This window comes from Taeniopygia guttata, chromosome 5 (assembly GCF_048771995.1).
Source record: "Taeniopygia guttata chromosome 5, bTaeGut7.mat, whole genome shotgun sequence".
Taxonomy (NCBI): domain Eukaryota; kingdom Metazoa; phylum Chordata; class Aves; order Passeriformes; family Estrildidae; genus Taeniopygia; species Taeniopygia guttata.
Genome location: NC_133030.1, coordinates 12,996,339 through 13,021,732, shown reverse-complemented (window position 1 = coordinate 13,021,732; position 25,394 = coordinate 12,996,339). Strand labels below are relative to the sequence as shown.

Here is a 25,394-nt window from a genome sequence, read left to right as displayed (position 1 = left end):
TGTGTCTGTGGGTAAATCTACAATTCAATTTAGTTCCTATCTGGGAATAACAATAATCATCCTCTGCCTGCTTTCCCTGGGCAGGCTGGAGTTTATTTGGGGCAGGAATTGCCTTTTCTCACAGTTCTCAGTGGGATCACCTAGAAAACATTGAGCCTTTGGGAAACACAGACACAGAATCCAGGAATCATAGAATGGGTTGGGTTGGAAGGGGACTTAAAGCTCACCTTGTTCCACCCCTTGCCATGGGCAGGGACACCTTCCACTATCCCAGGTTGCTCCAAGCACCGTCCACCCTGGCCTTGGACATGTCCAGGCATGGGGCAGCCACAGCTTTCTCCAGACAACGTCCACAGCAGGTTCCTCTCACAGCCCCAGGTACACGAAGATGCTCACGGGAGGAATTATACAATCTCTCTATGTGTGTGTATATATATCTATATATAGTTTATTTCTCACAATCCTGGTAAGAGTTACAGGTGTATTTGGGAATCATTTACAGTTTCACAGCATATGGAGTGGCCATACAGCTTGTGATGTGAGTAACATACAGTGTGTAGAGAGCACACGATTCCAACCCATCCACCCACCACTCACACAATGGGTTTCCAAAGCTAATACTAGATTCAGCTACGGAGAAAGCCTGGAAAATGTCAGGGTACAGCGTTGGGTGTCATACAACACTGTCAGTCACAATGGGACAAGCTAAACTACTTTAAATTTTCAATCTAGTATTTCTAGTCTACCTGCATTATTGCATTTATACGCTTTTTTTGTTTTCAAAGTCAAAGTAAATAGAATACTATATGGGAAAGGAAAAAATTCTTGACTATTTTAGGATTTGAGCTGCAGCCCATACAAAGTGTCCATAGAAGCATAGACAAGATTATAAATTCAACAAGGTATAAATTAGCTGGATAGCTTTGTGTGTAGGTAGGTGTCCATTTCCCTCCAGGAAATGTGTCTAGCAGCATATTGTTTCTGAGAGCAAAAAAAAAATCCCAAACCTGTACGTTGAACACAGGTAAGTGACAAGCAGGTCTGGTTGTACAGGGAAGAAATCAAGGTGTCACTTGGAAAATTCCTATTGTTTGGTAAACACACTCAGGAGCTGACTCAAAACCCACCGACATCATTGGAAAGGTGTCTGAGGCTTCCAAAGGAACAGCAGGCATTTCAGTCTGACTTTCGAGGGCTTTGGATCAGTCCCTGAAGAAGTAACAGAATCCAAACAAACCAAAAACAAAATAAAAATCCCCTGTAATCTGACCTTCGAGTTCCCTTCCTAAAATTTTAGTTCCTCCACAAACTGATAGCCAACCTGCACCTACCACTGGAAGAGAGTTGGTTTCCTGGGGAGGTGAAACTGCAACTTTTAAAAGCTTCAGTTGAAACAGTCCTGGGAAAAGGCACCAGGGTTATGAAGGGCTGCTCAAAACTCAGTAAAGCCAAATTATTCCCATGTTGGTTAGTTGATTGGTTTTTAACCAAACAAAATTGTGTGGCACCCTTGTTCTTATCAACTTGCCCCAGAAGCCTGGCTGCTTGAAGCAGCCATGGCAGAACCAGGGATATGATGCAGGACATGACTGGTGGAAAGGTGATTTAAGATTCCTCTTGTCCTGGTGGGACCTTTGGTGCTGCAGCATCATCACACAGAAAGAACCTGTACATTCATGCTTGGGATGCTGCACTGAAGCTGGGAAATGGAAAAGTGATGGAACTGTTTGAGAATTGCAAGCTGGGAATATCCAGAAGAGAAATAGGAACAGCCAGTCCAAAGCCTGTTTAACCCATGTTATGCTCTTCAGAAAAAAAAAAAAAAAAAAGAAAAAAAAAAAGTCTATTTAATTTGAAGAGCATCAAAGAGGGCACGAGTCCCAGAGCACTGCATATCAGAGCACACACTATCCAGAGGAGGCAGCAGAGCTATAGCACAAGGTAGATCCAAACTCATGAATTTGGAAAGCCAAAGGCTCTCATCTCTCGCAAGATTTTGAGGCCTATTATGGTCAATCAAATGAAATGTGAATTTTAGAGGCCTGGATGTCCCACACTTCCCTATCACCCAGTGACACCTGATCAGCTCATTGAAATGAGACAATCCTTGCACTTCCTGCACCCTCACACCTGACACAACAGCTGATCCTTCCAGGCCAGCAGAAGTACATGTCCTCGACTTCAAAACTTCTCTTTTCCCTCTGTTTTTGGTGCTCCAGAGGGCTGAGGGAGCTCTGGCTGCAGCCAAGCGCAGTCTGTGCTCACACCATGTCAGCCCCTCTCAAGCAGCCAGAACACCTCATACCTGACAGGGAAGGACAAGAAGGGACCTGCCTGGGGATTTGTCATCCATTACAAATCCTGTGGCAGCCAAGCACTCAGCCTCTTGCAGACTTAGACCCTCAAAGGTGAGGGTAGATCAAAGCTCCACACATTCTCTGATGTGACACAGTCTGGGGGCCCAGCACTGCCTGTATTTTTGGGGGACCCACCTAACACCTGCCTTAGACAACCCAAAGTCTGCCCCAGCTTTGGGCTATGGAGAGGCCACATCTGCAGAGCTGCTCAGGAAGAAAGCAGGGAAAGAAAAGGGAATACAGTGCAGTGGCCAAAGGAGGAGGAAAGAACAAGCAATGATCAGATCAGAAACCAATTGAACGCCACAGTTTGTAGCAGCTGAAGACCTGGTGTGAACAGACATCCCAGGAATTAGGGAATTTAAAAGGAAAGCAGGTTAAAGGGCTGGACTGATGGTCTCAAAAAGAAGAGGAAGAAGTCATCATAAATCCACCTTATTCAGTGGATTAAACCCCTGAGGGTTGCTGGATGGGGGCACAGGCTCCAAGGCTTTTTGGAGCTGTCAGCTAAGTGTCACTCATAAGACCCAAAATGTGCCAACAAATCCTCAGCATCAGCAGATTTCTCCCCAAAAGAGTAAAGGACCAAATACCGCCCGTGTAAATAGCAGGAAATATTCCCAATTCCAATGTCCTGCAAGGAGAATTTACTGGAATACAGAGCTGTTATGTTCCAGATCAAAGCCAATTCCTCTTTGTGGCAGGAAGTGCCCAACCTGTGCAGCAGAACTGCAGCCAGCTCATGAATGGGATGTGATGCTGCAAGGCCTGGGAAGGGAATCAGCATTCCTGCTCCAGCATGAAGGCTGGACCAGGAGGATGGAAGTGCGAGCAGGCTGCTTTTGCAGTCCTTGTCATAACGTGAAAAGAGAATACAGCCCCTCCTGATGTCCTGGCAATTCCCCTGAATCATGCAAGGTTGGTTATAGAAAACTGCAGGTATTTTTCTAACCCTTTAACATTGCACAGAGCCAGCAGGAATTCATCTGGAAAAGGCAATTAGCAGAGGTTAATTTGCATGGCACCAGAGCTCATAATTTTTGCCTTTTTCTGAGGAAGAAAAAAGGGGGGAAGAGGATATAAAAGTTAGGATGTCCTTACCAAAGCTATTAAGATAATTAAATAGTGCTTTTTCTCTCCACTTCTCTGCTCTGTTCCTTGTACCCTCTCAGAATCTTCACTGACTCAAAGCTTTCCATGGAGCTGATTGAAATTCCAAAAATTTCACCTTTCAAACATATTTTTTCATTGCCTTCCTTTTTTGGTTTATTTCTTGAAGAATAATTTTCTTCTCCAATCTCCAGCACTGTTATTTTCAACCAATTCTAAGAATAGTTAGAAGGCCGCTGAATTCTAAACCCCAGTAGCATTTCCAAGAAAAGTAGGGAATATTTTAAGGCATAAATCATCTCTCACCAGCTCCAGGAGTTTTTGGTTACACTGCTGTTGTTCATACACAAATCCTGATACCATCATAAGCAGGGCTGCCTCAGAGAACAGACTTCCTTTACGCTCAGCCTAAGGAACATTTGTATCAATTGAAAAACAAATGTGTAATTGAGATGATTTTATGATGACCTGTGATCATATCCCTGGTGCCAACAAGAACTCAAAGGCCGGAGCATGGTGAAACCAATGGAAAAATTCCCATTGTTTTCAGTATCCTATGGCTCAACCTTCAAACTCTAGACCATCAGAGACACAAATGGATGCTTAATTTATCACCCAGCCCCTAAGAAATACTTCAGGGCAACTGACTGTTGAGTGTTTTAAGTGAGCCACAGGCAAACAGGAATGCATTCTTGCCCTCCCAAAAATGCTGCTGCATAATCCCCCGGCTTCCAGATTTGTTTTCATCCTACTGCAACACCGTTAGGAATAACAGGATTTAGCTACAGGGTATTAAATCAGTAGGAAGAGGAAGCAGAAGCATAATCCATTTCATCTCTCTTAAAATAGAAGCAGCAAAAACCTTCTACTGAGTTGTCCAAGACAGCAAAATGACATCTTTATATTCAACTAAAATTTATGATTCCCTAAAAAGAGATTGAGATTGGGTGCAGTGATTCAGTTGAGAGTTTTGGTGCTAAGCTGAAAGGTCTGAAACCAATTTTGCCAATATTTAATTTATCGACTTGATAAAAAGAGTAAACTAGCAATCTAGATCTCTTCAAACCCCAAGCACAGACTCTGATTAGTTTTAAATGTTAATTCACTGTCCCCATGGAGATGTCACTGGAAGGACTTTATACCACAAAAACCACACAAAGGAGGACATCAAGCAAATAACGGCGTGTGCTCAGTACGAGAAAAGACAACTATTTATTTAGCACAGCGAGGTCAGTCATTAAAGCCTTCTGCTTCGACAGAGCTGGGGCTGAGAGAGGGGGATTGCTCCCTCGGCCTGGTGCTCGCTGGACATTTTTGGCTCAGAAGGAAAGCACTGCACAGCCTGGCACAGTAAGGCAGGACAGGAGCTGTTTGCAAGTCAGGGCTGCGGCGCGCTGGGGCATCTACGCTGGATCTGCCCAGCTCAACACTAGACCCACACTTGGAAAAGCGCTAGAGCACAGTCCAGGATAGTCTAAAAGTGCCTCATTTTAAAGCAAAGAGCCCACATGACTGGGGAGCAGGGGCTCAGGGCTCCAAGCACACCACACACTCAGCACTTCACCAGCCAGACATTCCTTGCACTGAGGAGAAACCAGGACCAAAAAGGAATTGAGGAGCTGCATGGCGTAGTGGGAATGGCACAGAAAAGACATCATGGACACTTAGTGTGAATGCAGGCAAGGAAGGAAGGGGCATCTCCAGCTTGGATTCTCTCCCCCTCCCAGACTGCAGCAATGCAACATGAAGGTTTGTACACATACACACGCAGGATGTGCTTCAAGGCACACACACAGACACAGACGGGTTTTTTCCAAACCAAACTGCCAAAGAGGTGGGTTCCAGGAGCTGAACCTCAACAGCAGATTCTTAAGTGATCACAGGAAGTGGAAAATCCCTTGGGAACAGGAAAGACCATGTTCAAAAACCCCTTACAAACAGAACATACCAGGTTTGCCGAGCTGGGAGGGCTCTAATGAGCAACATGCTCTGATGAGGAGCTGCAGCCCCATCAGCACCTCTGTGGTGCTTCTGGATGAAACTGGTTGCCTTGCATCCGAGTGCTCTAAGGGCAGGTGGGGCTTGGAGATGGAGAAAAGGTTAAGGCTATTAGCTGGGAACTGTTTTTTCCCTCTTCTGTTGCCAAAGGTGAAGACAAGAAAATAAAAACATTTTAGAAAAACTGGAGACTTGAGTGGAGCGGGTGCTTCACTTTCCTTGCCCAATCTATCTATGCTGGTCAGGGCAGAATAGATAGATGCTGTGCCTAATGTCACACACTGCTAAAAACAATCCTAGGCCAGAGCTGAGAGGGAGGGAGGGGGCAGGAAAGGTAGAAACATCTCTTGAAAACTGACGTCACTGTCTGAAAATCATCACCCTATTTGGCAAAACATGAACCAGAGTAGGAGGGGGTGATTTCCCTTCCCTCTGAGCAATGTAAGCAAAACTCCCTGTGAAAATTCCCCTGCAAAGTTGTGCTTCCGAGGGGAGAGGAGGACCTTTCTGCTTCTAACCCTTCCCCAGGCTGTGACACACTGCTGCTGGGAACACATCCACAACTCATGCCAAGAGTGTTTTAGGCTACCAGGATCTCACCGGGAGCTGTAGCCCTGCTTCCCAAAACTCCTGTGAGCCCAACATGCCTGCTCCTGTCTCTGTGCTGGCAAAGGTGGAAGCATTAACTTCCAGTTTCATCAGGACACAGTGATTGATATTCCCAGAGGCCATACACCTTTGGGAATAGTTTCTGAGTTCACCATAGGAGTAGCCGTGCATTCCAAGACCATGTGCATTCAGCAGGTCAGATTTGGAGGTAAATAAGACAGGCACAAGCCAAGAGAATTGCCAGGTCAGGTTATACCTCCTCACTGGCCCGTCCAGGGACTGTGCCAGAGGCAGACACTGCACAGGCAGCACCTGAAGAATGCACACCTCCCTCTGTCCCTGCAACCCCTGAATTCCTCCATCCATCCATCCATCCATCCATCCATCCATCCATCCCAGTTAAAGGTGCACAATGGGCTCTGTAACAGAACTCACCCCACTGTGTCACAGCCCCTGTGGCTGCTGCCAAGTTCCCATTGGACCTCATCTCTGACCCAACTTAAACCCAAAATGTAAGGGGTTTTTATAACTTGGCTGTTTTGCAGCAGCCAAGAAAAGCCTAATGGAAGTTTTCAGAGGCAGAACTCCTCGCCTCTCACTGTTTAGTGCTGAGCATCGGCCAAAGCACTAAACATCCTCTCTCCTCCCCCTCACAAAGTCTGGCTTTAGACCCAAGGTACTCACCCATGAAATCAGGCTGCTCCAGAGGACTGGGAATTGATTCCATTTCCAAAGTGTGGATGAGTTACAAATCCCTACTACTTCTGTCACAAGAGGGAGGTAAGAAATCCACCCGGGACATACTCCAGTGCCCTTGAAAGGGATTTCTCTGGCATAAAGCAGGTAGGTCAGTGTTACTCTCATGGGGTCCCAGGTCCTCTCTGCTCCTAACACCAGCTCATGTCTCCCCCTTTTCCTGTCTTCCCATGTGCTGAGAGACCACAGGCTTCAGTGGGGAAAAAAAATCCAGTGAAAAGCCTTATCCAAATCCCAAAAAAATGAACTCACATAGCCCAGCCAACCTCGAGGGAGCTTGGACTGAGCCCACAGCACCCTGCAAAGCCCAGCCTAACTTTAGGAAATACTAGATCCAAAACAAAGTCTCTCTATTCCAAATGCTGCCCACGTGACCCTGGCGAGCCCTGGGATACTAAAGGCTGCACTGGGACTTCTCTGGGCCACAGCACAACCCCTCTGGTCACTGTCCCACTGGCAGCTCAGCCAGAAGAGTGACCTGATGTGACATCCCAGGCTCACACTCGGCTCTGCCACGCCGCAGCCTCCCTGGTTCCTCCGGAGCACTTCCCAGGCGGGTGTTCCAAGGTGGGATGATGAGGGGCAGATACACAGACACCGACTAGGGATGGCTGTTGGGTCAGGGAGCTGCCTCTTCCCAGCCACTGCCCCTGCGCTTCCCTTGTCCCAAGGGGGGCTGAGAAGACACCCCCAGCCCAGTGTGACAGGAGAGCCAGGCCTTAGCGCTCCCCTTCCATCTTCTTTACCACAGCCCAAGATAAAACAGAACCAAACAGAAACCAAAACACAAATTGGGACTCCAAATGGGACGTAGAACACTTTGGACTTGAAAACAGGACTGCAAGGGGCGGGGGAGGGGGTGTCTCCCAGGAAGGACAGCAGGGGAGGGGAGGGGACACCGTCATTTACACCGATCAGGAGAAGCTGTAATCTATACACAGCGGTATAAGCCAAGATATATTACATGAAAGAACACACTGAGTGCATGGAGTTACCCACAGCGGGTCAGACTGGCACAGTTGTCTTGAACAAGACCCTGGAGTTGCAGTTGGTGTTTGTTGTTGACCTATCTAGCTCGCTCTCTATATATATAGCTATGTATAGAATTTCTCTGCATGCATTTGTCTCAAAAGGAGCTGTACAGCTGGGCTGGGTTTCTCATCCCCACCCCGTCTCGGTCTTCATTTTTTCCGGGCTAGGAATGCCACTCCCACAATCACAGCCAGCGCGGCCACCGCCACTCCTCCGACGATGATCAAGGGCTTCATGTTGTCGAAGAAGCTGCCCGGTGACTCCTCGGAGCTGTTTCCCTTGTGGTCAGAGTCAGGGGACTGGCCGCTGGCCTCCTGCGTCTCCGTGGCGGCGGGGCTGGGTTTCAGGTTGCTGTGGTTGTTGGCGATGGCGGCGTCCCCGCCTGCCTTCTTGGTGGCCGTGGCAGGAGCAGGCTGCTCTTTGGGGGCCTCCTTCTTGTCTGCATTGGTGGCAGGCGCAGGGTTGGGTTTTTCTGGCTTCCCGGAGCTGGCGGCCTTGGCGTCATGTTTGTTTCCGCTTCGGACGTTGCCTTTGGAATCCATCCTAGGGGTGCTGTGGGCAGCGACTGGATACGTGGGGCTATCCCAGCTCTTCTCCCTTGCCCAGTTGCTGCAGGAAGCAGAGGAGCCACCCGAGCTCAAGGCCTGGGAGCAGTTGTCTTGGGACGCCTGTTACGCTGGCAGTGTCCTACCTGGACATGGTACAGCACCTGGAGGGGAAAGCAGAACAAGGAGAGGTGAGTGACAGGGCAGAGCAAGCCAGCATTGCTCTGCCTGGAGGTGACGGAGGAGGACAGAAAGGAAGACTGGAAAGCTGTTGGCTTCTTCTTTCAGAACTGTGAACTCCATTCAAAGCATTTACTACAGGCTATGTGCCTGTAACAATCACAGAAACAGAGAATGGCCTGGGTTGGAAGAGACCTTAAAACTCACCTTGATTGTGCCACGGGCAGGGACACCTTCCACTGGACCAGAGGGATCCAAGCCCTGTACAGCCTGGTCTTGGACATTTCCAGGGATGGGGCAGCCACAGCTTCTCTGGTCAATGTGTGCCAGGGCCTCAGCACCCTCACAGGGAAGGATTTTTTCCCTAATATCAAACAGGAACATCAAACAAGTTGGACTGACTGTCATCTATGACTGCCACTTCTGGGCATCCCTAGTCCAAGTCCATCCTGGCTGTGTGTGTGAGGCCATTTGTCAGCAATGACAAACTCACATCCAACCATCCAACCACATAAACCTTACTTTGCCTTTGCTCACCCTTTCAATTCCTTCTGGGTAAGGAGAGAACACTTTGTTCCATGGGAAAGCAGATGGATAGATTCTCCCTGCCTGTCTCACCCTCCACGCTTCCTTTGGCAGCACTATCCAGAGATCCATTTTAGAAGCAGTTAATATGTAGTCCTGTGTGATACTCTCCCTCCAGATGGGTACTGCAGGAAACCACAATTACTTCCTCAGTTCTCACAGGTATCAGAGATAAAAAGATTATTTCTACTAGCATTTTGGTAGAGCAACAGCAAAACAGAGAACTGACTGCTCAGATTTACTGCAGAGCTGGATCTCTTGGTGATAGAGATGTCTCAGTCCTGTCATCTCCTTTCAGGGTTTGCTGGACTTGCCCATGGAGCCAAACAGGACGCTGGTGATCAGCTGGATCTGTCTTCCCCAGGCAACTGGTGCAAGTGGTGAACAGCACAGCTGTACCACGGGAATTCAGCAAAGGGACAAAGTGGGCTTTAAGGGGAAGTAAAACTACCACAATAACCTCACCCCACAAACCTGGCAGGGCTGGGTGAGCTGAGGATGGAGCTCCTGTGGCTGCACTTCCATGTGATGGGAGAAGAGGACAATACATTGGGCATTTTGCCAGCAGGCTCTGGCAGTTCAGCACCACATCAGCTCCAAGCTTGGGAAATAAAGAGTAACCAGGAGGCAGCATCGGATCTGAGCCACCAGCATTGCTGGCTCCCTGCTGACCTTCAGGGCTGCCAGGAGCTTTCTGCCTGCTAAGTGAAATCAGAGCTCATTGTCTGGATTGAGAGCTGAAGAGGCTCCTCAAAAACCTCAGCCAGCAAAGGTTCCTTCCACAGCAGCTCAAAGGGCAGATCACTCCTCTAATGACAGGAATGAAGTCCCAGGACTGCAGCAATGATCTGTGCTGCTGATTCTTCTGGGAAAGAGGCTGATAAACATGGGGCTTTCATCTCCATTTAGGCAGGAATGGAGGAAATCTCACAGAAATTACACATTTGGGACTAGAGCAAAGCCGAGCAACACCTTATGGTTCCTAAGATGGAAACACCTCCCTCCTCTGCTCTCCCTTGCCAGCCATTGCTTGGTGGACACCAGCTGCTCCAGTGCCAGTCAGCTGGAGCAGACTGAGGGAACTGCAGCACCAAAATCATGGAATTTCACAACTCTCATAGAATATCCTAAGTTGGAAGGGACCCACAAGGACTTCCAGACCAGCTCCTCACACTGCACTAGGCTGGGTGACCGTAAAATCCCATATTTCTCATTGACTGCAGATGGGCATTGCTTGTACTCCCTAGTTTGGGATACTAAACTTTTTGGAAACCCGAAACTGTGCCTCTCTCATGGCTTGCTGAGCATGTATCAGACATGTGGGCATCCTGTACCACACAAATACCACCCCGGATGCTCACCCAGCTTTGGGCCTCACTGTGGCTTAGGGTGTGGGAGGGAAGCAAGGGCCTGGCCAAGTGCAAGAATATTTTCCTCTCAGTGCTCATTCTGTAATACTTCTGTAGATATCACCTGCCTCATCTTTTCCAGAGAGCATCCATACTACTCTGTCAGCACAAGTCCTACATAAATCCAGAGCTGAGGCTGCACACAGTCACTTCCAGGACTCTGCTCCTCTGGTTTGGGACCAGTTTATCCTTTTTTTTTTTTTTTTTTTTTTTCAATCTGGTACAATGAGACATAAAGAAATAGTAAGCAGAGCCCACAGCTGAAGTGGGCTCAGAGGTTAAAGCAGGGAGAGTCAGATTAATCATGGCATAAATATTAATTTACCTTCTTTGTTGTTTTGATATCAATTAACTGGGCCACTCGCACACTCTGACATTCGTGTGGTTACAGCACATGGACCAAGCATTAAACTTCTGCTCCTTCCCTAGGAAAATCATGGAGATCATGAGGTAAATCAGAGAGGGCAAACTCAACTTTTTGCTGAGAAATGGGGACCCTGCACAGTCCAGGCACCTCAAGGTTTATCCACCTCACTGATCCAGATTCCTGGGGGCATGAAAGCTGGTTTTGCTTAGAGCTATGGAGCCAGGAGCTTTGTCCTGCCATCATGCCCTGCATTGCCACAAACAGAATTTCCTGATTCTAAGTGCATTTCCACTAAAAGCAACACAAACCCATCATGCAGCTTAGAAAAGGTTTTAAAAGATGTAGAAACCAAACTAAGCCAAAAATCAATATCGGCAGTTCTTAAGTGCCTACACAAAAGAGCTTTTGTCTCTGGTTTTCCATCACTGCAAGTAGCCACAGGATCACCCAGCACCTCTCCAGACCCTTTGGCCTGGCTCCTCCTCTGGCTCCTGGGTACCCTTAGCAGCACATCTTCTTCCATCCCAGTGCTTAGCTCACTTCTGTGTGCTCTTAGCTCCCTACCTTGGGAATCATCTCTCCTCTCCATCCTGTACTTCCAAGGGTATGGCTATGAGCTCATCTTTAAGCACCTCCACCTCCTCCAGACTGAAGAAAGAGGTGCTTTCCTTACTTCAAATTATTAAGCCTGCATATAAGGGTTTCCTCCATTCCTTTGTCTCCTCCTCTTCCCTCATTCCATCACACCAAGTGTTTCTCTAATGACACATTTTCCTACCTTTGCTTTCTTCTTTATAGCTCCTCACATCTTTTTATTCCTCCCTTTCCTCTTGTCAGCTGCTGTCTCTGCCTGTCTACCCATTCCTCCCCCTTCCAGCTCCCTCTCTGCCTCCTACACAGGCAGCAGCATTTGGGAATAAGATTTTGTGGGAGACAGGCTTCATTCTCTCCCTTTTCCCTGCTCCATGCTATTTCTGTTTAACAATCAGTGCCCTTTCTGGAAGGTTCTCATTGCCAGCAACTAACCAGCTCTTTCCCAGGCTGGGAAAAGGGAGCTGGCATAATAAAACCAGGGATGACAAAGGAGGAGAAGGAAAGCTTTCCAAATTGCTGCTGCTGCTGCAAAGATTGGCACACAAACGCCACAGCTCCCCTGGGATGCTCTCAAGGTCAGTGCAGTCGGATTCACCCAGCGCAACAAGCTGCCCTCCGCTGGAGCAACAGGCCAGCACAGGAACAGCTTCCCTTGCTCCCTGAAGGGCACTTTTCCTGCCTCAAACCCCAGCAAATCACCAAACACATCTATTCATCTGTCTCCTCTTTGCACAGATGAAAGCTGCATCAATCCTGCACTGATGAGTCATTGCTAAGCCGTGCCACAGCACAGCTCCATCAGGATGGCCCCTTCCCTCTGCAGACACCAGCCCCATCCCATCTCCAAATCTGTGACACAGCACAGCTCCATCTGGATGGCCCCTTCCCTCTGCAGACACCAGCCCCATCCCATCTCCAAATCCTCTCATCCTCCCCTACTGCTTCCATTTGGAAGGAAAAGTCAGTCACTTTGCACGATGGAGGAGCTGCTCCAGGGTGTGGGTCGGGGGTGCAGTGGGAAGCTCATCCATGGGGCTTTTCCCTCTGCCATGAAAAGCAAGGCATTTCCATCAGGTCCTTGGCTGCTACACTGAAACTGGCAGCAAGGAAGGATTTAACAACACAGTGGGGTTATGTATCATGATTTATCCTGAAACAAAGGTCCATCCCTAGACTCCAAGTGTCCTCCAGTTGGAAACATCCATCTTGGAAATAGATACTGACCATATCTGACCAGAAGCAATGCTGTGCAGAAAAAGCCAGAGACGACATGAAACACTTTATCTTCAAATCCTCCCCCTCATCCCCTAATCTCCTCTTCCCTTCTTTGTCACTCCTGCCTGTCTGGAAGAAAGGCACTCATCCCCTCATGCACAGGACAGACAGACCCTTGCTTCCCCTAAGGAAACACCAGCTGGCACCAAAGGTGCCTCTGGTGCAGCAGAGGGAGCTCATTTCCCAGCACTCTCACCATCCCACTCTCCTCCACCTTCTCGTCTAATCCCTAAGGAATGCAGCTTGAACTACCCTGTCCTTTGGGACTGTCCTTTGGGGTCTGTGCCTGTCCCCTCTGTCACAAACGGAGATTTGTGTCCAGTCCCCTCCTGCAACTGAGCAGCACTCCCGGTGCTTCAGCTCCCCATTCCCAATGGGGAAAAGCAGCATTTCTCCCTTTTTCCGAGCTGCTGGGGGAATAAATGCATTAAAGGCAGGTAGATGCCAAGCAAGCATCCAGGAGAAGGTCAGCAGAGTAGTGACTAAGCCTTTCCCCATGCCCAAGAAGGGCAGCGAAGATGGATGAGGTAATGCACCGCCTCTGATATTACCATAAATATTAAAGCAGCTTTACATAAGGAGCTTGTGTTCTCTCAGCTGCCAGGAGCAGCTCCCCAAGGAGGATTTTAGCTCCCTTCCAGGCTATTTCAGCCCCCAGCTCCTGACGCAACGCACGGCAAACGTGACACAATGCAACGCAAACCCCACGCCAGCAGAGTCACTTGTCACAGACGCTGCTGAACGGCCTCGGTGCTGCACAACCAGGGACAGACTGTACAGGAGCCTGCTGTGCTTCCCAGCCCTCCCAAATCCAGCCCTCAGAGACAGCAGCACCAAGTCACAGCAAACACTGGTGACCCACTTCACTCTGATGAGATATTTATGAATCCTTTTTCCAATCTGTTGTTTGTTTCTCCCCATATCCCTCCCCCCATCCCTGGATTAAACATTCCCCTCTCAAACAAGCCCTTTGAATCTTGTTATGGAGGGTGTCAGATGCTGGAAGTAGTTTAGCAGTGGCAGCAGCCTCAAATCGCTGCCATGGGGGGAGATCTGCCAGCCAAGCCTCTGCTCCATGGCTGCAGCAATCCCTGCAGCTGCTCTGAACCCCAGCATGCTCCTCACTCATGCAGCTGGTGCTGGCAGTGACCAAAAATCTGTACCTGCCACCCCCACAGCCCCCAGAGTATGGCCAGGACCCCCCTTCTCACTCCCAGTGCCACCAAGCCACATCCCCTCTCTCCAGGCTGGGCAAGGCGTCCACGTTCAGAGATTGCATTGTACCTGGCACCAAGGTGAGGTGTGGGAACAGGATGGGTTCCTGTAGCCCAGCAAAGGCAGTTTTGCCCTCCATTTGCAAAGGGAAGGGCTCTGGAATGCAGACCCTGGGCCACCAGCTGCACAGAGGTGTGACACCATTGCCAGTGTTCTTTCCAGAGGCTGCCCAGCCATGCTGCCCACACAGGTGACACAGCATTTCAGTCTCCCCACCAGAAAAAGCCTAGGAACAGGACATATATGGTCTTTTTCTACACCACAACCTCTGCAGATGACAAGCTCTGAGCTGAGCGTCACCTCTGCAAGCCACACACATCCTGTCCCCAAAGAGCTCCTGGGATGGACGTGGCAGACATTTTATTCTCTGAGAGATGGAGGCAGCATTGCAGACACACCACACTCCTGCCAGGGGTTCAGCCTGTGCATTTTTGGAGGGGTTTAACCCCCAACACTGTTCCAACCTACCCTGGTAAGACACCCTGTTTGTACACAGCCACGTGCACAGCAAAAACCAGGCACTGCCAAGCAGCCGTGGGAGAAAGAAGATTTTGTCTGCAGCCACGTGCTCCGGCTGACTCCCTAGGGGTGGGCACTGAGTCACAGCTGGCATGGCCCTGGCCTGCTGGCAGCAAGAGAAGTCACACCTAGCAAGGCCCCTCAAGTGCCACCAGCCTCCCCCATACAGCTTGCACTCCCAGACACATCTTACAGCAAAATAATTTCTAGAATTCAACAGAACCTGGAAATACGTTGCTGAGGCTGGGTTGGAAATACCCTGCTGCAAAGCCTGGCTCCTCAGGGTCCCAACAAAGTCCCCAAGCCTCTAAAGCAGAGTTCAGAGCACCTCAATTTGCTGTGCTAATCTCACTTTAACCTTGGGTTTGAACACCCCTCAGACACAAAATTGATTTCTCTTTTCCTCTGAATAGTTCCCTTTTTTTGTAGCAGAGGAAAACTGTAGCTTTTACAGTTCAAAAAACACGAGGTGTTAGATCTTGAGCCTCTCCCTGGCAGGGCTGGGCATCCCTCAGTCCAAGACAGAAATTCAGGGCACAGAGGAAAGGCTTCTCAGCCAGGATGACTTTTTTTTTTTCCATGGCAGCTATTTGTCAGGACACTGGATCAAAGCACTGGAGCAATAATGGGGAACACTTTTGGAGACACTGCAGCAACAGGAATCCTGAAGCCTTAACCCATGAGTGTGACACCTCACAGGAACTGGGTACATCCTGAACCCTACCCTGGGCAACTCTCATGTTTTGACTTTTGCAAACACACTCAGTTAATTTCTTTATAATGTTTTTCCAGCCCTCCCAGAGCCAAAAATTCAATTCCAGCAACACCCTGGCTGGGGCTATGGGGCTTGCCTTGGTTCCCTGCTCAGCTCTCGATCTGCGGTGCCAGCTCAGGGATAATGTGACAAGGTCAGCAAACATTCTCTGACTCTTGAAAAATGGTGAGCACTCATTCCTTCCCACCACAAAGCCCTGCTCCTTACCCCAGCCCTGCCAGCACTTGGGAAAAGCCTTTGGGAAGAGGGCAGATGCTTCCAAATTGGGGTGCTGCTCCCCAAGCAACAATGACCCAGACCCCAGCTTCAGAAGGCTGACTCCCTTTCTCAAAGACTTTGCTATTAAGGTATCTTCCTCCCAGTCCTGTATCCCAAATTCAATAACCACAAGCAAAAATAGATGAGGGATATATGTGACACAGTGAAATAGCCCCAACCACTGCAGGAAGCAGCAGCAAATTCAACATCCCTCCCCAGTTTATGGGCATCCTAAATCTATCCCTTCTGCCTGATGCGGCATGACCCCCTTTGTGGCTCAGCTGGGGCCAGCAGAAAGATTCTAGAATTAATTCCTCACATGCAGAGCTGGGTCTGGAACCTGGCAGCCCCTGGATCTGCAGGCATCAGCCTGAAAACTGTTGCTCTGCAGCTGAAATCTAAGAAGCCACTGCAGGCAGACAAGGGGCCAATTCCATACGAGGCAGAGCCCTTCCAGGGAAGCTCCCACACTCTCTGGGGTAAAACCCATCCTTTACCTTGTGCAGCAACACCAGGGCACTCTCCTTCCCAGCAAAAAGCTGGAAAGCAATCTGGGGAAGGATGGCCAAAGCTCCTTGAGCATGGAAATCCCTGCTCAGAGAGCTCCATCCCTCCCCTCCGCCCCTTCTGCCAGCCCCAACACCTGATCCAGGATGGGGATGATGTATCAGGGTGTTCTCCAGCCCCACATCCCAGCAGCCTGCCAGGGGAGGGGACAGATGCAGCAGGATGAAAATGCACTTTTAGGGGAGAATTGGGATTTCTTCCCCCACCCCACCACAATATCACAGGGTTAGATGTTGGTGTTGGGCACCGTGGCTGAGAAAGGACAGATGGAAAACACTGAAGGTCAAATCTGTGAAGGTCAGACTTTTGGAGGTCAGTCCTGAAACGAAGCAAGGAGCTTAATCCGGCATAGTCCATCCTCCCTCTCCTGACGGCATCCTACCCAAGCCCCACCCAGGAAAACGGGGCTGCGGCGGGGAGGTTTCCTTCTCTTGTCCCAATGCCCAAGTTCTGCCAGCCTGACCTCGATTCATTTTTTAAATCCTCTTCTTTCTCCCTTTGCACCTCCCCAGAAGCCACCAGAGGGACAGAGAACTAAACAGGAGCAAATCAACAGGTCCCTGACAACACACATCACAGGGATGCACACGGATGCAGAGAGAGCAGGGACATCAGACTGAGGAGCCTGAGACATTCCCAAAGCTTTTCCTCCCTGGTGACTCAGGAGGCCTGGTCTGGTACCCACCCCTCTCCCACTCCTTCGGTGCAATATTCACTCTTGCCTCTGCCATCTTTCTCCCTGTTGGGTTTTTTGGGGGCAGATTTCCCTTTGTGAGGGAGGCAGAGCAAAAGGCAAAGAAATCCCACGGTCCATACAGATGGGAGAGGGAAAGCAGCTGGAAAACCGCCTAAAACCTTCCGGGGAGGCGCAGCAGCTCTGCCGCCGAGGCTGGAGGGGCTCAGCCCGGGCTGCTGCTTCCCCTCCTCCCTCCCAGCAGCCCTGTTTCCGGCACATGGCCGGCTCCGCTTCCCCTGCTGCGGCATCCAGGGCCTCTCCTTGGCCCGGCCCGGCCCGGCCCGGCTCGGATCAGGCGGAAAGGCTCCGCTCGGGCTGGGCGGCACAGCTCGCAAAGGCGGCGGAGGCTGCAGGTACGTGCAGGCAGCAGGAAGCTGCGGGCAGGAAGCGGGCAGGAGGCACCCGTGCATTAGCAGAAACACTTTCCGTGGCTGCCTGACCTTCAGGGAGCAATACATGAGAGCTGGGACGGGCAGGGAGCCCCTCGGGGCCGGCCATCCTCACCGTGCTCCTTGTCTGGGGTCCAAAAGGCACTTTCCGCCTCTTACGGGGAAAGCTGTGGGGTGCCGGCTCCAGAGGCAGCCGCTATGGCAGCCCCCGGCCTGCATCCCGGGCGGCTGCAGGAGGTGCACACTCACCTTGGGCAGGTCGCTCCACGTCTCCATTTTTCTTTGTCGCCCTGCGCAGGACATCCGCACATCCCGGAGCCGGGATCCCCGGCCCTTCCACCCCGCGCCCCATATCCCAGCGGCATCCCCTTACCTCTGTCCTCCGGCCGGACGAGTCACACCTCGGGAGCTGGCTCTTGCGCAGAGAGGAGGGAGGGAGGCAGGCAGAGGGGGGGGGGAAACTTGGGAGTTTCCCACAATGCACCTCTGCAGACTGCATGAAGATGGAGAGCAGGGAGGGGGGGAGAGGGCGCTCCAATCCAGAGGGAAGGGCTGAGATCTGGAGGGGCGGGATGCCAAGGGGGGGCCGCAGGGTGGTAAAGGCAGCCCAGCTGCATCTCCACATCCTCTGTCTTTTGGGGCTGAGCTGGCTCAGCAGTTCAGGGTTGTCCCTGCGGCGCTGACCCCTCTGCTGCTCCATTTGTTTGTCCTCCAAATCCTGCCTGGATTTGCAGCAATTACTTGAAACACAGCAATGAAGTGGGGAGGACACGCTGGGAAAAATACCTGGAGCAGGCCAGCCTGATAAATTGGGATGCCTCTGTGGACCACAGGCAACAGGAGTATGAGCCTCCCCCCATCAGGATAAGGCATTTCCAACTGAGATAGTCCCTGGCAGTAAGTTAAGGAATATAAAACTGACTTGCCAAGGAGAAGCTCTGCACAGTGCAGGGAGAACACTGAAATATTGCACCTTGGGGTAGTTCTGTGCCAGCTCTGCTTCCCTTTTCCCCAGACTGCTCCTTGTTTGACACCCCTTTACAGACCAGAGCTGGGCACGCAGCCCAGTCCCACTGCAGAGTGCTGTCACCCAGCCAGGCACTGCCAGACACACCCACCTCTTCCTCATCCTCATCAGCTAAAAGCAAAGAGCCCTCTCTGTTATAGCCTCACCCCTCCAACCAGGTACAGGTTCCCATTCAAATTCCCATCCCTGTGTCACTTCCTGCTCGTATCCCAAACCTCAGCAGGTTCTGGGATTATCTGGAGCTCTTTTAGCCCTTATTTCAGAGCAAATCGGGCTGTGTGCTACTTGCCCATCTGCCTCCATCAGCTACTCAGTACCCACCAACCATCCACCAGTGCCCAGCCAGGTGCATGTCATGTCTAAAAAAATACTCAGGTTGCTTAAATCCCACTGCAAAGAAAAGTCCTGCCTGTTTGAAGAGAGCTGCAGAATGAGGAGCTGGAGGCAAGAACTCAAATCTCCCAGGACATGCTGTGCTTCCAGGGGCTGCTTTGGGATGCAGCTACCCACAGCCCCTCGGGACAGGGATGAGCAAGGTTATTCCTTCTGTAATGCTTGGCTCCAGGAGCCAGCTTGGCTCAGACAGACTGGCACAGACAGGATTAGCTGTGGCTGATGCTGATGTTCCCTCTGCTCCCTGTCTGGTCCCAGCAGTGCCAGCACTCCCTGCTCTTTCAGAGACTTGTGCCAGGCACAGCCAGGACCTTTCCATGGCTCCAAACAGCTGCTTCCCCTTCCTAACGCCTCCCAGATCTGCTGATCTAATGACAGCAGCAGAGGGGCTGAATTCCTGCAAAGCTGGTGGAAATCCACAGTTTAATGCAGGTGACACCCCCAAACTGCCACTTCCCTAGCAAAATCTCTTTGCTACTTCTGTATCAGGCAGGAATATCCTCAAGGTGGCAGGAGGAGGGAGGGAGCCTCCTGCAAGTGGAAACCTCAGGGTCTTGTTCCCAGAGCCTGGATGAGGGGTTCTGGCAGTGGTTTCCTTATGTTCACACACTCTGCCTCTGCCTTAGGAGATAAACAGCCCCACGTGATGCTCTCACACGCCTTGGACCGGGATTCATGTTATATTTAAATTCTGAATGTAAACTTTTTTTTTTTTTTTACTGAGGTAGGAGAAGGGAAGCAAAGGAAAAGCTGTAAAAACAATACACTTCCCTCGTCTCCCCGTGGCAGAGTCACATCCCCCCTAACACAGTGCAGGCACAGCAAGCAGCAACCCCGGCTGAGACACAGCAAGGTGAAAATGGCTTTTTCAAGGTCAGAAGGAGTGGGAAACCTTTAGAAACGGTGCTGCTGGAATTGCCCCCTCCCCCTCAGCTCACAGCACCTCCCAGGAGGAGTTAGCAGGGATAAGGACAGCCCTGGTTCCTGGGGAGCTCCTGCCTGCAAAACCCACAGGGGAATGTTGGTGGCAGCAGCATCCATGGGAAGGAACATAGACTCATGGAATTGTTCAAGCCCTCTGAGGTTATCAGGATCAAACATTCCCCACCACTGCCTAAGGCCATCACTATCCCAAGTCCCCAAGTGCCACATCCACATGGCTTTTAAATCCCTCCAGGGATGGGGACTCCACCACTGCCCTGGGCAGCTGTACCAGGACTGGACAACCCTTTCAGTGAAGAAATTTTACTCAATATTCAGTCTAAATCTCCCCTGACAAGCTCGAAACCATTTCCTTTAGAGATAAACAGTTGTCACCAGAATTATTTGACATCCTGTAAGCAGGAGGGACAGTGTGATGTCTGGCTCTGAGCAGGGAAATAAGGAGTCCATAAGGAGTCCTTTAACTCCCAATGTGCCTTAAGACATCCTTTCCCCTTCTCCAGTATCCTTCACGGGCTGCTTTACTAAACATATCATCCTGAAGCTTTTTTTTTTTTCCATAATGGAAAGAAAATCATCATTCACAGAAAATAAAGTCAGCAAGAGGGTTACCCCCTCCTAATCCAGACACAGGTGCCCTGTTCATAAATGAGCAGACAAACCAGGAGAGCAGGTCACAGCACAGGTCACCACACCCCTTTCATCCCTGAGCATCCAAAGATCCTAAAGAAGCCTCTCTCCCTCCCTAGAGCCCCAGTTACAACCCACCCACGGCTGGAGAGGGGGAAAAAGGCCACGCAGCAGCAAAACCCCGTGGCTCTTCAGACAGCACCGTTTGTCCGTACCTCAAACTCCCGGGACAGCAGGATGAAGGACATTTCTCACAGTGGAATGACTTGCTGCAGCAGCCAAGGTGGGCTTCCCTGGCAGCAGGAAGTCCTTGCAGTGAAAATCCAAGCCCTGCTCCCCCTGGGATACTATTAATAGCCTGGAATGCTGACCAGCCTCACCTGAAGCCTCCCTACCAGCTGGCATGGGCCTGAGTTCAGTCCTGGGCACTCCTTGTTGAAGCTATTCTGGGCTCAGGGTCACCAGCTCTGTCCAGGCAGCTCATCCCTGCAGTGAATGACATGGGCTTGTAATTCCTCGATAATTGCATTGTTTAAAATCACAGAATGGTTTAGGTTGGAAGTGACCTTAAAGCTCACCCAGTGCTCTGGCAGCCAGCTTGGCATATTCTTTCCTCCTGGGGTGGGGATTAAGGATGTCTCTCCGGAGATCTGTGCTCAGGAGCCCAGGGACAGTGCCGTTGTCCCCTGGAAGCTGACAGCCCCTGTGTCCCCTGAATTAGAGGCTGCAGGCAGCCCCAGGCAGTTGCATTTGCTCCCAGGTGGATGAGAATGATAAAACAAGGGTTGATAGATCAGGATCGGGACCTGGAAGGAGAACGCCCAACCTACCAGAGTCCCCAAATCCTCACAAATTGTGTCCCTAGTGTCCCAGCCAGACTTAGGAAAGAACTGAGCATTGAAATAGGCGGCTGCTTGTGTGTTGGGAGCAGAGGTGGGCTGGTGGGGAATGTCTGAGCTGGGGACTGACCCTGCTCCTCTCGGCACAGAGCACAGGTGGGACAGCAGAGAGCACATGGGCTGGGAGTCCCGCCAGGACAGGGAGCTGGGCGCCTGTCCCAGGGAGAGCCCATCCTTCCACAGCCGCTTCACCCCACTGACCATCACCAGGGAGCCTCGGGGCAAGCACGGAGCCAAGGATGGAGCCGTGGGAACCGGCCAGGGATGTGCCAGCGCCGGCAGCGGAGCAGTCGCCGCCACCACCGCGCTGTTTGAACCCGGCGGGGACGGGCAAACCCCGCAGGTCGTGGTGCTGGTGGGAGCCCCAGGGATGGGGAAGACAACGATGGTCAGGAAGGTGATGGTGGAGTGGGGAGAAGGGACACTCCACACACAGTTTGACTTTGTCTTCTGCATTGACTGCAAAGCCATCACCCTTCCCATGGAAGCCAGCGTGGCAGACCTGGTTTCACAATGCTGTCCTGCTCTGCAAGTGCCGGCTGGGAAGATCCTGGATGACCAGAAGAAGATCCTGTTCATTTTTGATGGCTTCGAGGCCCTGGGGTTTTCCTTGGTTCAGCCCGAAGCTGAGCTGAGCTCTGATCCCAGAGAGGTGAAGCCACTGGAGCTCACCCTCATGAGCTTGTTGAAGAAGACTGTGCTCCCCAAAGCCTCTTTGCTCATCACCATGAGGCCAATGGCTCTTGGAAGCCTGAGGCAGTGCCTGAAGGGTGAGCATTACATGGAGATACTGGGATTTTCAGCAGCCAGGAGGAAGGAGTATTTCCACCAGTATTTTGAGAACCCCAGAAAAGCAGATGTGGCCTTCAGGTTTGTCAGAGGCAATGAGATCCTCTATAGCTTGTGTGTCATCCCTATCATGAGCTGGACCATCTGCACCATCCTTGAACAAGAGCTTTGTGGGAAGAAAAACCTCCTTGAGTGCTCCAAAGCCACTACAGGGATGACAATGTTCTACCTCTCCCAGTTACTGAAGCACAGGGGCAGAGACAACCCACAGGTCCTCCAGCAGTTCCTACTCCAGCTTTGCTCCTTGGCTGCTGAGGGTATCTGGAAGCACAAGGTGCTCTTTGAGGAAAAGGAAATCAAGGACTATGGCTTGGACCAGCCAGGTCTTCTCCCCTACTTCCTCAATGAAAGGATCCCAAGAAAAGGAGAAGACAATGGGAGTGTCTATGCCTTCACCCACCTGCACCTCCAGGAGTTTTTTGCAGCACTGTTTTATGTTCTGGAGGATGATGGGGAAACAGTCAGCAGCTCGGGGAGGCTTGAGAAGGATGTAAATAAATTGTTAGAAAGCTACAAGTCCAGAAAGGATTTGAACGTAACAGTGCTATTCCTCTTTGGTCTGGTCAGCCAGAAATCCATGGAGTACATGGACAAAACCTTTGGGTGCAGAATTTCACCACGAGCCAGGGAAGAGCTGCTGGAGTGGCTTCAGGGGAGGCACAGAGGCCTCTCCCACCCTAGCCAAGCACTGAAGATTTCAGAGATGGACACTTTCCACTTCTTGTTTGAGATGAACGAGAAGAGCTTTGCAGAAAGTGCATTGGGTCACTTCACTGACCTGGACTTGCACGACACCAAGCTGACCCTGTACGACCAGATGGCTCTTTCCTTCTGCATCCAGCACTGGGCTGGGCTGGGCTCCATCACTCTCCAGGGATGCTTCTTCCACTGGCAGGATCCTGAGGCAGAGCTGGATGCATCAGTGCCTTGGTAAGTCCTGGTCCTCCTTGCTTAATGACCCAGAGCTGCAAAAAATTTCTTTCTCTACCCCAAAGGATGATTCATCTCCTCCCCACCGAACACCAGCTTGGCCTTTCGCTGGGTGTTTGGTTCCTCAGTGGAGAATTTACTTATTCCTAGGGAGAATAAGGAACACATGGGCTTCTCCATCCACTGCCCACTGTGGGATTGATGGTGGTGGAGTTCTTGGCTCGACCTAGCCAGGCCCGTCTGTGCCCAGCTGTCACTCTGGCTTCCCGTGTCACCCTTCTCCCCCTCAAAGGGAGATCCCTGGTGCTGGAATGTTAAGTGCACACCATGACTTACCTTACATCTCCCCCGGTGGCTCCAGCAGCAATGCTCAAGGTCCTTCCCACCTCCAAAGCCACAAAGGTCTCTGTGGAGGAGCTGGAGGCTCTGCTCGGGGCAGGGAGGTTGTGTGCTGGTGTCAGAACCGGGAGCTGCCATCACCACTGAGGGCTGCGCGTGCCCTGCGGCTCTGTCACCCTGCAGCTCTGGAGTCTCAGGAGCCGGAGGACATCCTGGTGCCCTCGTCGTGCAGCGGAAGGAGGAGATGCCCTGCCCCATCCACCTGCTCTGCCGGGCTCTGCGGCACCGGGACAGCGCCCTGCAGGTGCTCCGGTGAGAGACGCACACAGAGCCCAAACCGGGGCTGGGATCCGGGCTGTGGGTGGGCACACCTGAACCATAGTGCAGTGGGCGAGAGGATTGGTGCTGCCCTGCTGCTCCCCAGGCACAATGGCAAGCAGCCAGTAAGAGGTCAGACCCTCTGTACCTGAGGGTGGGTGTTGTCCCTCAGGTTTGGTGGGCAGTTGAGCAGCCAGGACAGGTGAGGTGTGTTGACCCCCGTTCTCCGTGCTCTCCCGCAGGCTGCAGTGGTGCCAGCTGTCCGAAAGCTGCTGTGCGGAGCTGGCAGCGCTGCTGGCGGAGCACCCGGGACTGGCCCACCTGGAGGTGGCTGACAGCTCTCTGGGTGACAGTGGTGTGCGCCTCCTCTGTGAGGGGCTGCGGACTGCGGGCAGCCGCCTGCGCATCCTGAGGTGAGCACCTCCAGAATCTCTCAGGCATCTCAGACCTGAGAGCTTGGGAGGCACGCCAAAGGGTCCCCCTGGGGTGGCATCGTGACTGTGTCACACACTTCCAAGGCAAGGAGCGCCAAGGTTGTGGCACAAGGGTGGAGACTGTCACCATGGTGGGATGGCAGTGAAGGCACTGAGGAGTCTCTGAGGGTTTTCCCGGGGATTCCCATCAGGCTGCGGTATACCCGCATCACCAGTGCCAGCTGTGAGGACCTTGCTGCTGTGCTGGGTACTAACACCTGCCTGGAGGAGCTGGATTTGTCCTTCAGCGAGGACCTGCGCGATACCGGCGTGGAGCTGCTGTGTGAGGGGCTCCAGCACTGCGCCTGCCCACTACAGATACTGCGGTAAAGGGGCTGCAGGATGGGCCAATGCTCTTTCCTACCTGTCCAGAGCTTTCTACTTCCCACCTGCAGCAGCCGAGGGAGCAGAGGTCAAAGCCCTCCTTCCCTGTTTCCCTCGCTCCCACAGGCTGGGCAGCTGCCGGCTGGCGGGCGCCTCCTGCCCAGCCCTGGCTGCGCGGCTGCTGCACGGGCCCCGTCTCACCTGCCTGGACCTGAGTGACAACGAGTTGGGAGCCCACGGCGTCCTGCAGCTCTGCCAGCAGCTCCGGCATCCCGCCTGCCCGCTGCGGAGCCTGGGGTGAGTGAGGGCCCTGCCACCTTCCCTTCCGTGCCCGCCATTCCCGAGCCGGGCAGCGCAGGCTGCGGGACAGGCAGGGCCGCAGCGGCATCCAGGGTCAGGTGCTGGGTCAGCACCTCCCTCCCCACAAGCTCCAGCACCTTCTCCTCTTCTCCTGCCTCCTCCACGCCCAGGCTGAGCACGGACGGCTTCAGCCAGGCCCTGCTGCAGGAACTGGACGCCCTCCGGGCTCTGCAGCCCGCCCTGAAGATCGGGAGCCTCCTGGAGCACGACGTGCCGCAGCCAGGGGCCATGGCCCGGCTGCCCTGCAACCGCGGGCTGCTGCCGGGGGGCAGGAAGGCGCTCCCCTCCTTCAGGAGACCTCCCCTCCTTTAGGAAAAGTCCTTCCAACAACCAGAGCCCTTCCCAGCCCAGCTCTCGGCGCTGAGAGTGGGGCTGAGCCTGCCCCACCCGCGGGGCACGGGGAGGAGATCCTGCGGCACCTGCGGGGTGGGCTCCGGCTCCTGCCCTCTCCCTTTTCCCCTTGCTGTTGCTGGCATCGCTTCTGTGCATTTGGCAGCGATAAATAAAGGCCCTGCAGACAAGCCCAGCAATCCTCCTCAGCCCTCCCCCCACAGCCCACCATCCCCAGGGATGT

At 52.0% G+C, this 25,394-nt stretch overlaps 2 protein-coding genes across 4 annotated transcripts; one reads left to right on the top strand and one right to left on the bottom strand.

The window, feature by feature from the left end:
- Nucleotides 1-422: 422 nt before the first annotated feature.
- Nucleotides 423-17,866, bottom strand: CEND1 (cell cycle exit and neuronal differentiation 1). 2 transcript variants are annotated; one of them, XM_012574078.5, is made up of 2 exons: nt 17,710-17,866; nt 423-8,571 (listed from the first exon to the last, which is right to left on the bottom strand). In XM_012574078.5, the coding sequence occupies exon 2, from the start codon at nt 8,402-8,404 to the stop codon at nt 8,012-8,014; it is 393 nt and encodes a 130-aa protein (XP_012429532.2). In that variant the 5' UTR covers nt 8,405-8,571; nt 17,710-17,866; the 3' UTR covers nt 423-8,011. The 2 variants fall into 2 exon arrangements, with proteins under 2 accessions (XP_012429532.2, XP_012429534.2); XM_012574080.5 differs by lacking the exon at nt 17,710-17,866 and adding an exon at nt 17,586-17,708.
- LOC100227788 (NACHT, LRR and PYD domains-containing protein 3) lies at nt 16,632-25,341 on the top strand. 2 transcript variants are annotated; one of them, XM_041716705.2, is made up of 8 exons: nt 16,632-17,300; nt 20,448-20,611; nt 21,317-23,006; nt 23,529-23,657; nt 23,906-24,076; nt 24,289-24,462; nt 24,587-24,757; nt 24,931-25,341. In XM_041716705.2, exons 2-8 carry the CDS (start codon nt 20,566-20,568, stop codon nt 25,130-25,132), a joined length of 2,583 nt encoding a protein of 860 aa, XP_041572639.2. In that variant the 5' UTR covers nt 16,632-17,300; nt 20,448-20,565; the 3' UTR covers nt 25,133-25,341. The 2 variants fall into 2 exon arrangements, with proteins under 2 accessions (XP_041572639.2, XP_041572641.2); XM_041716707.2 differs by lacking the exon at nt 20,448-20,611.
- The last annotated feature ends 53 nt before the right edge of the window (nt 25,342-25,394 follow it).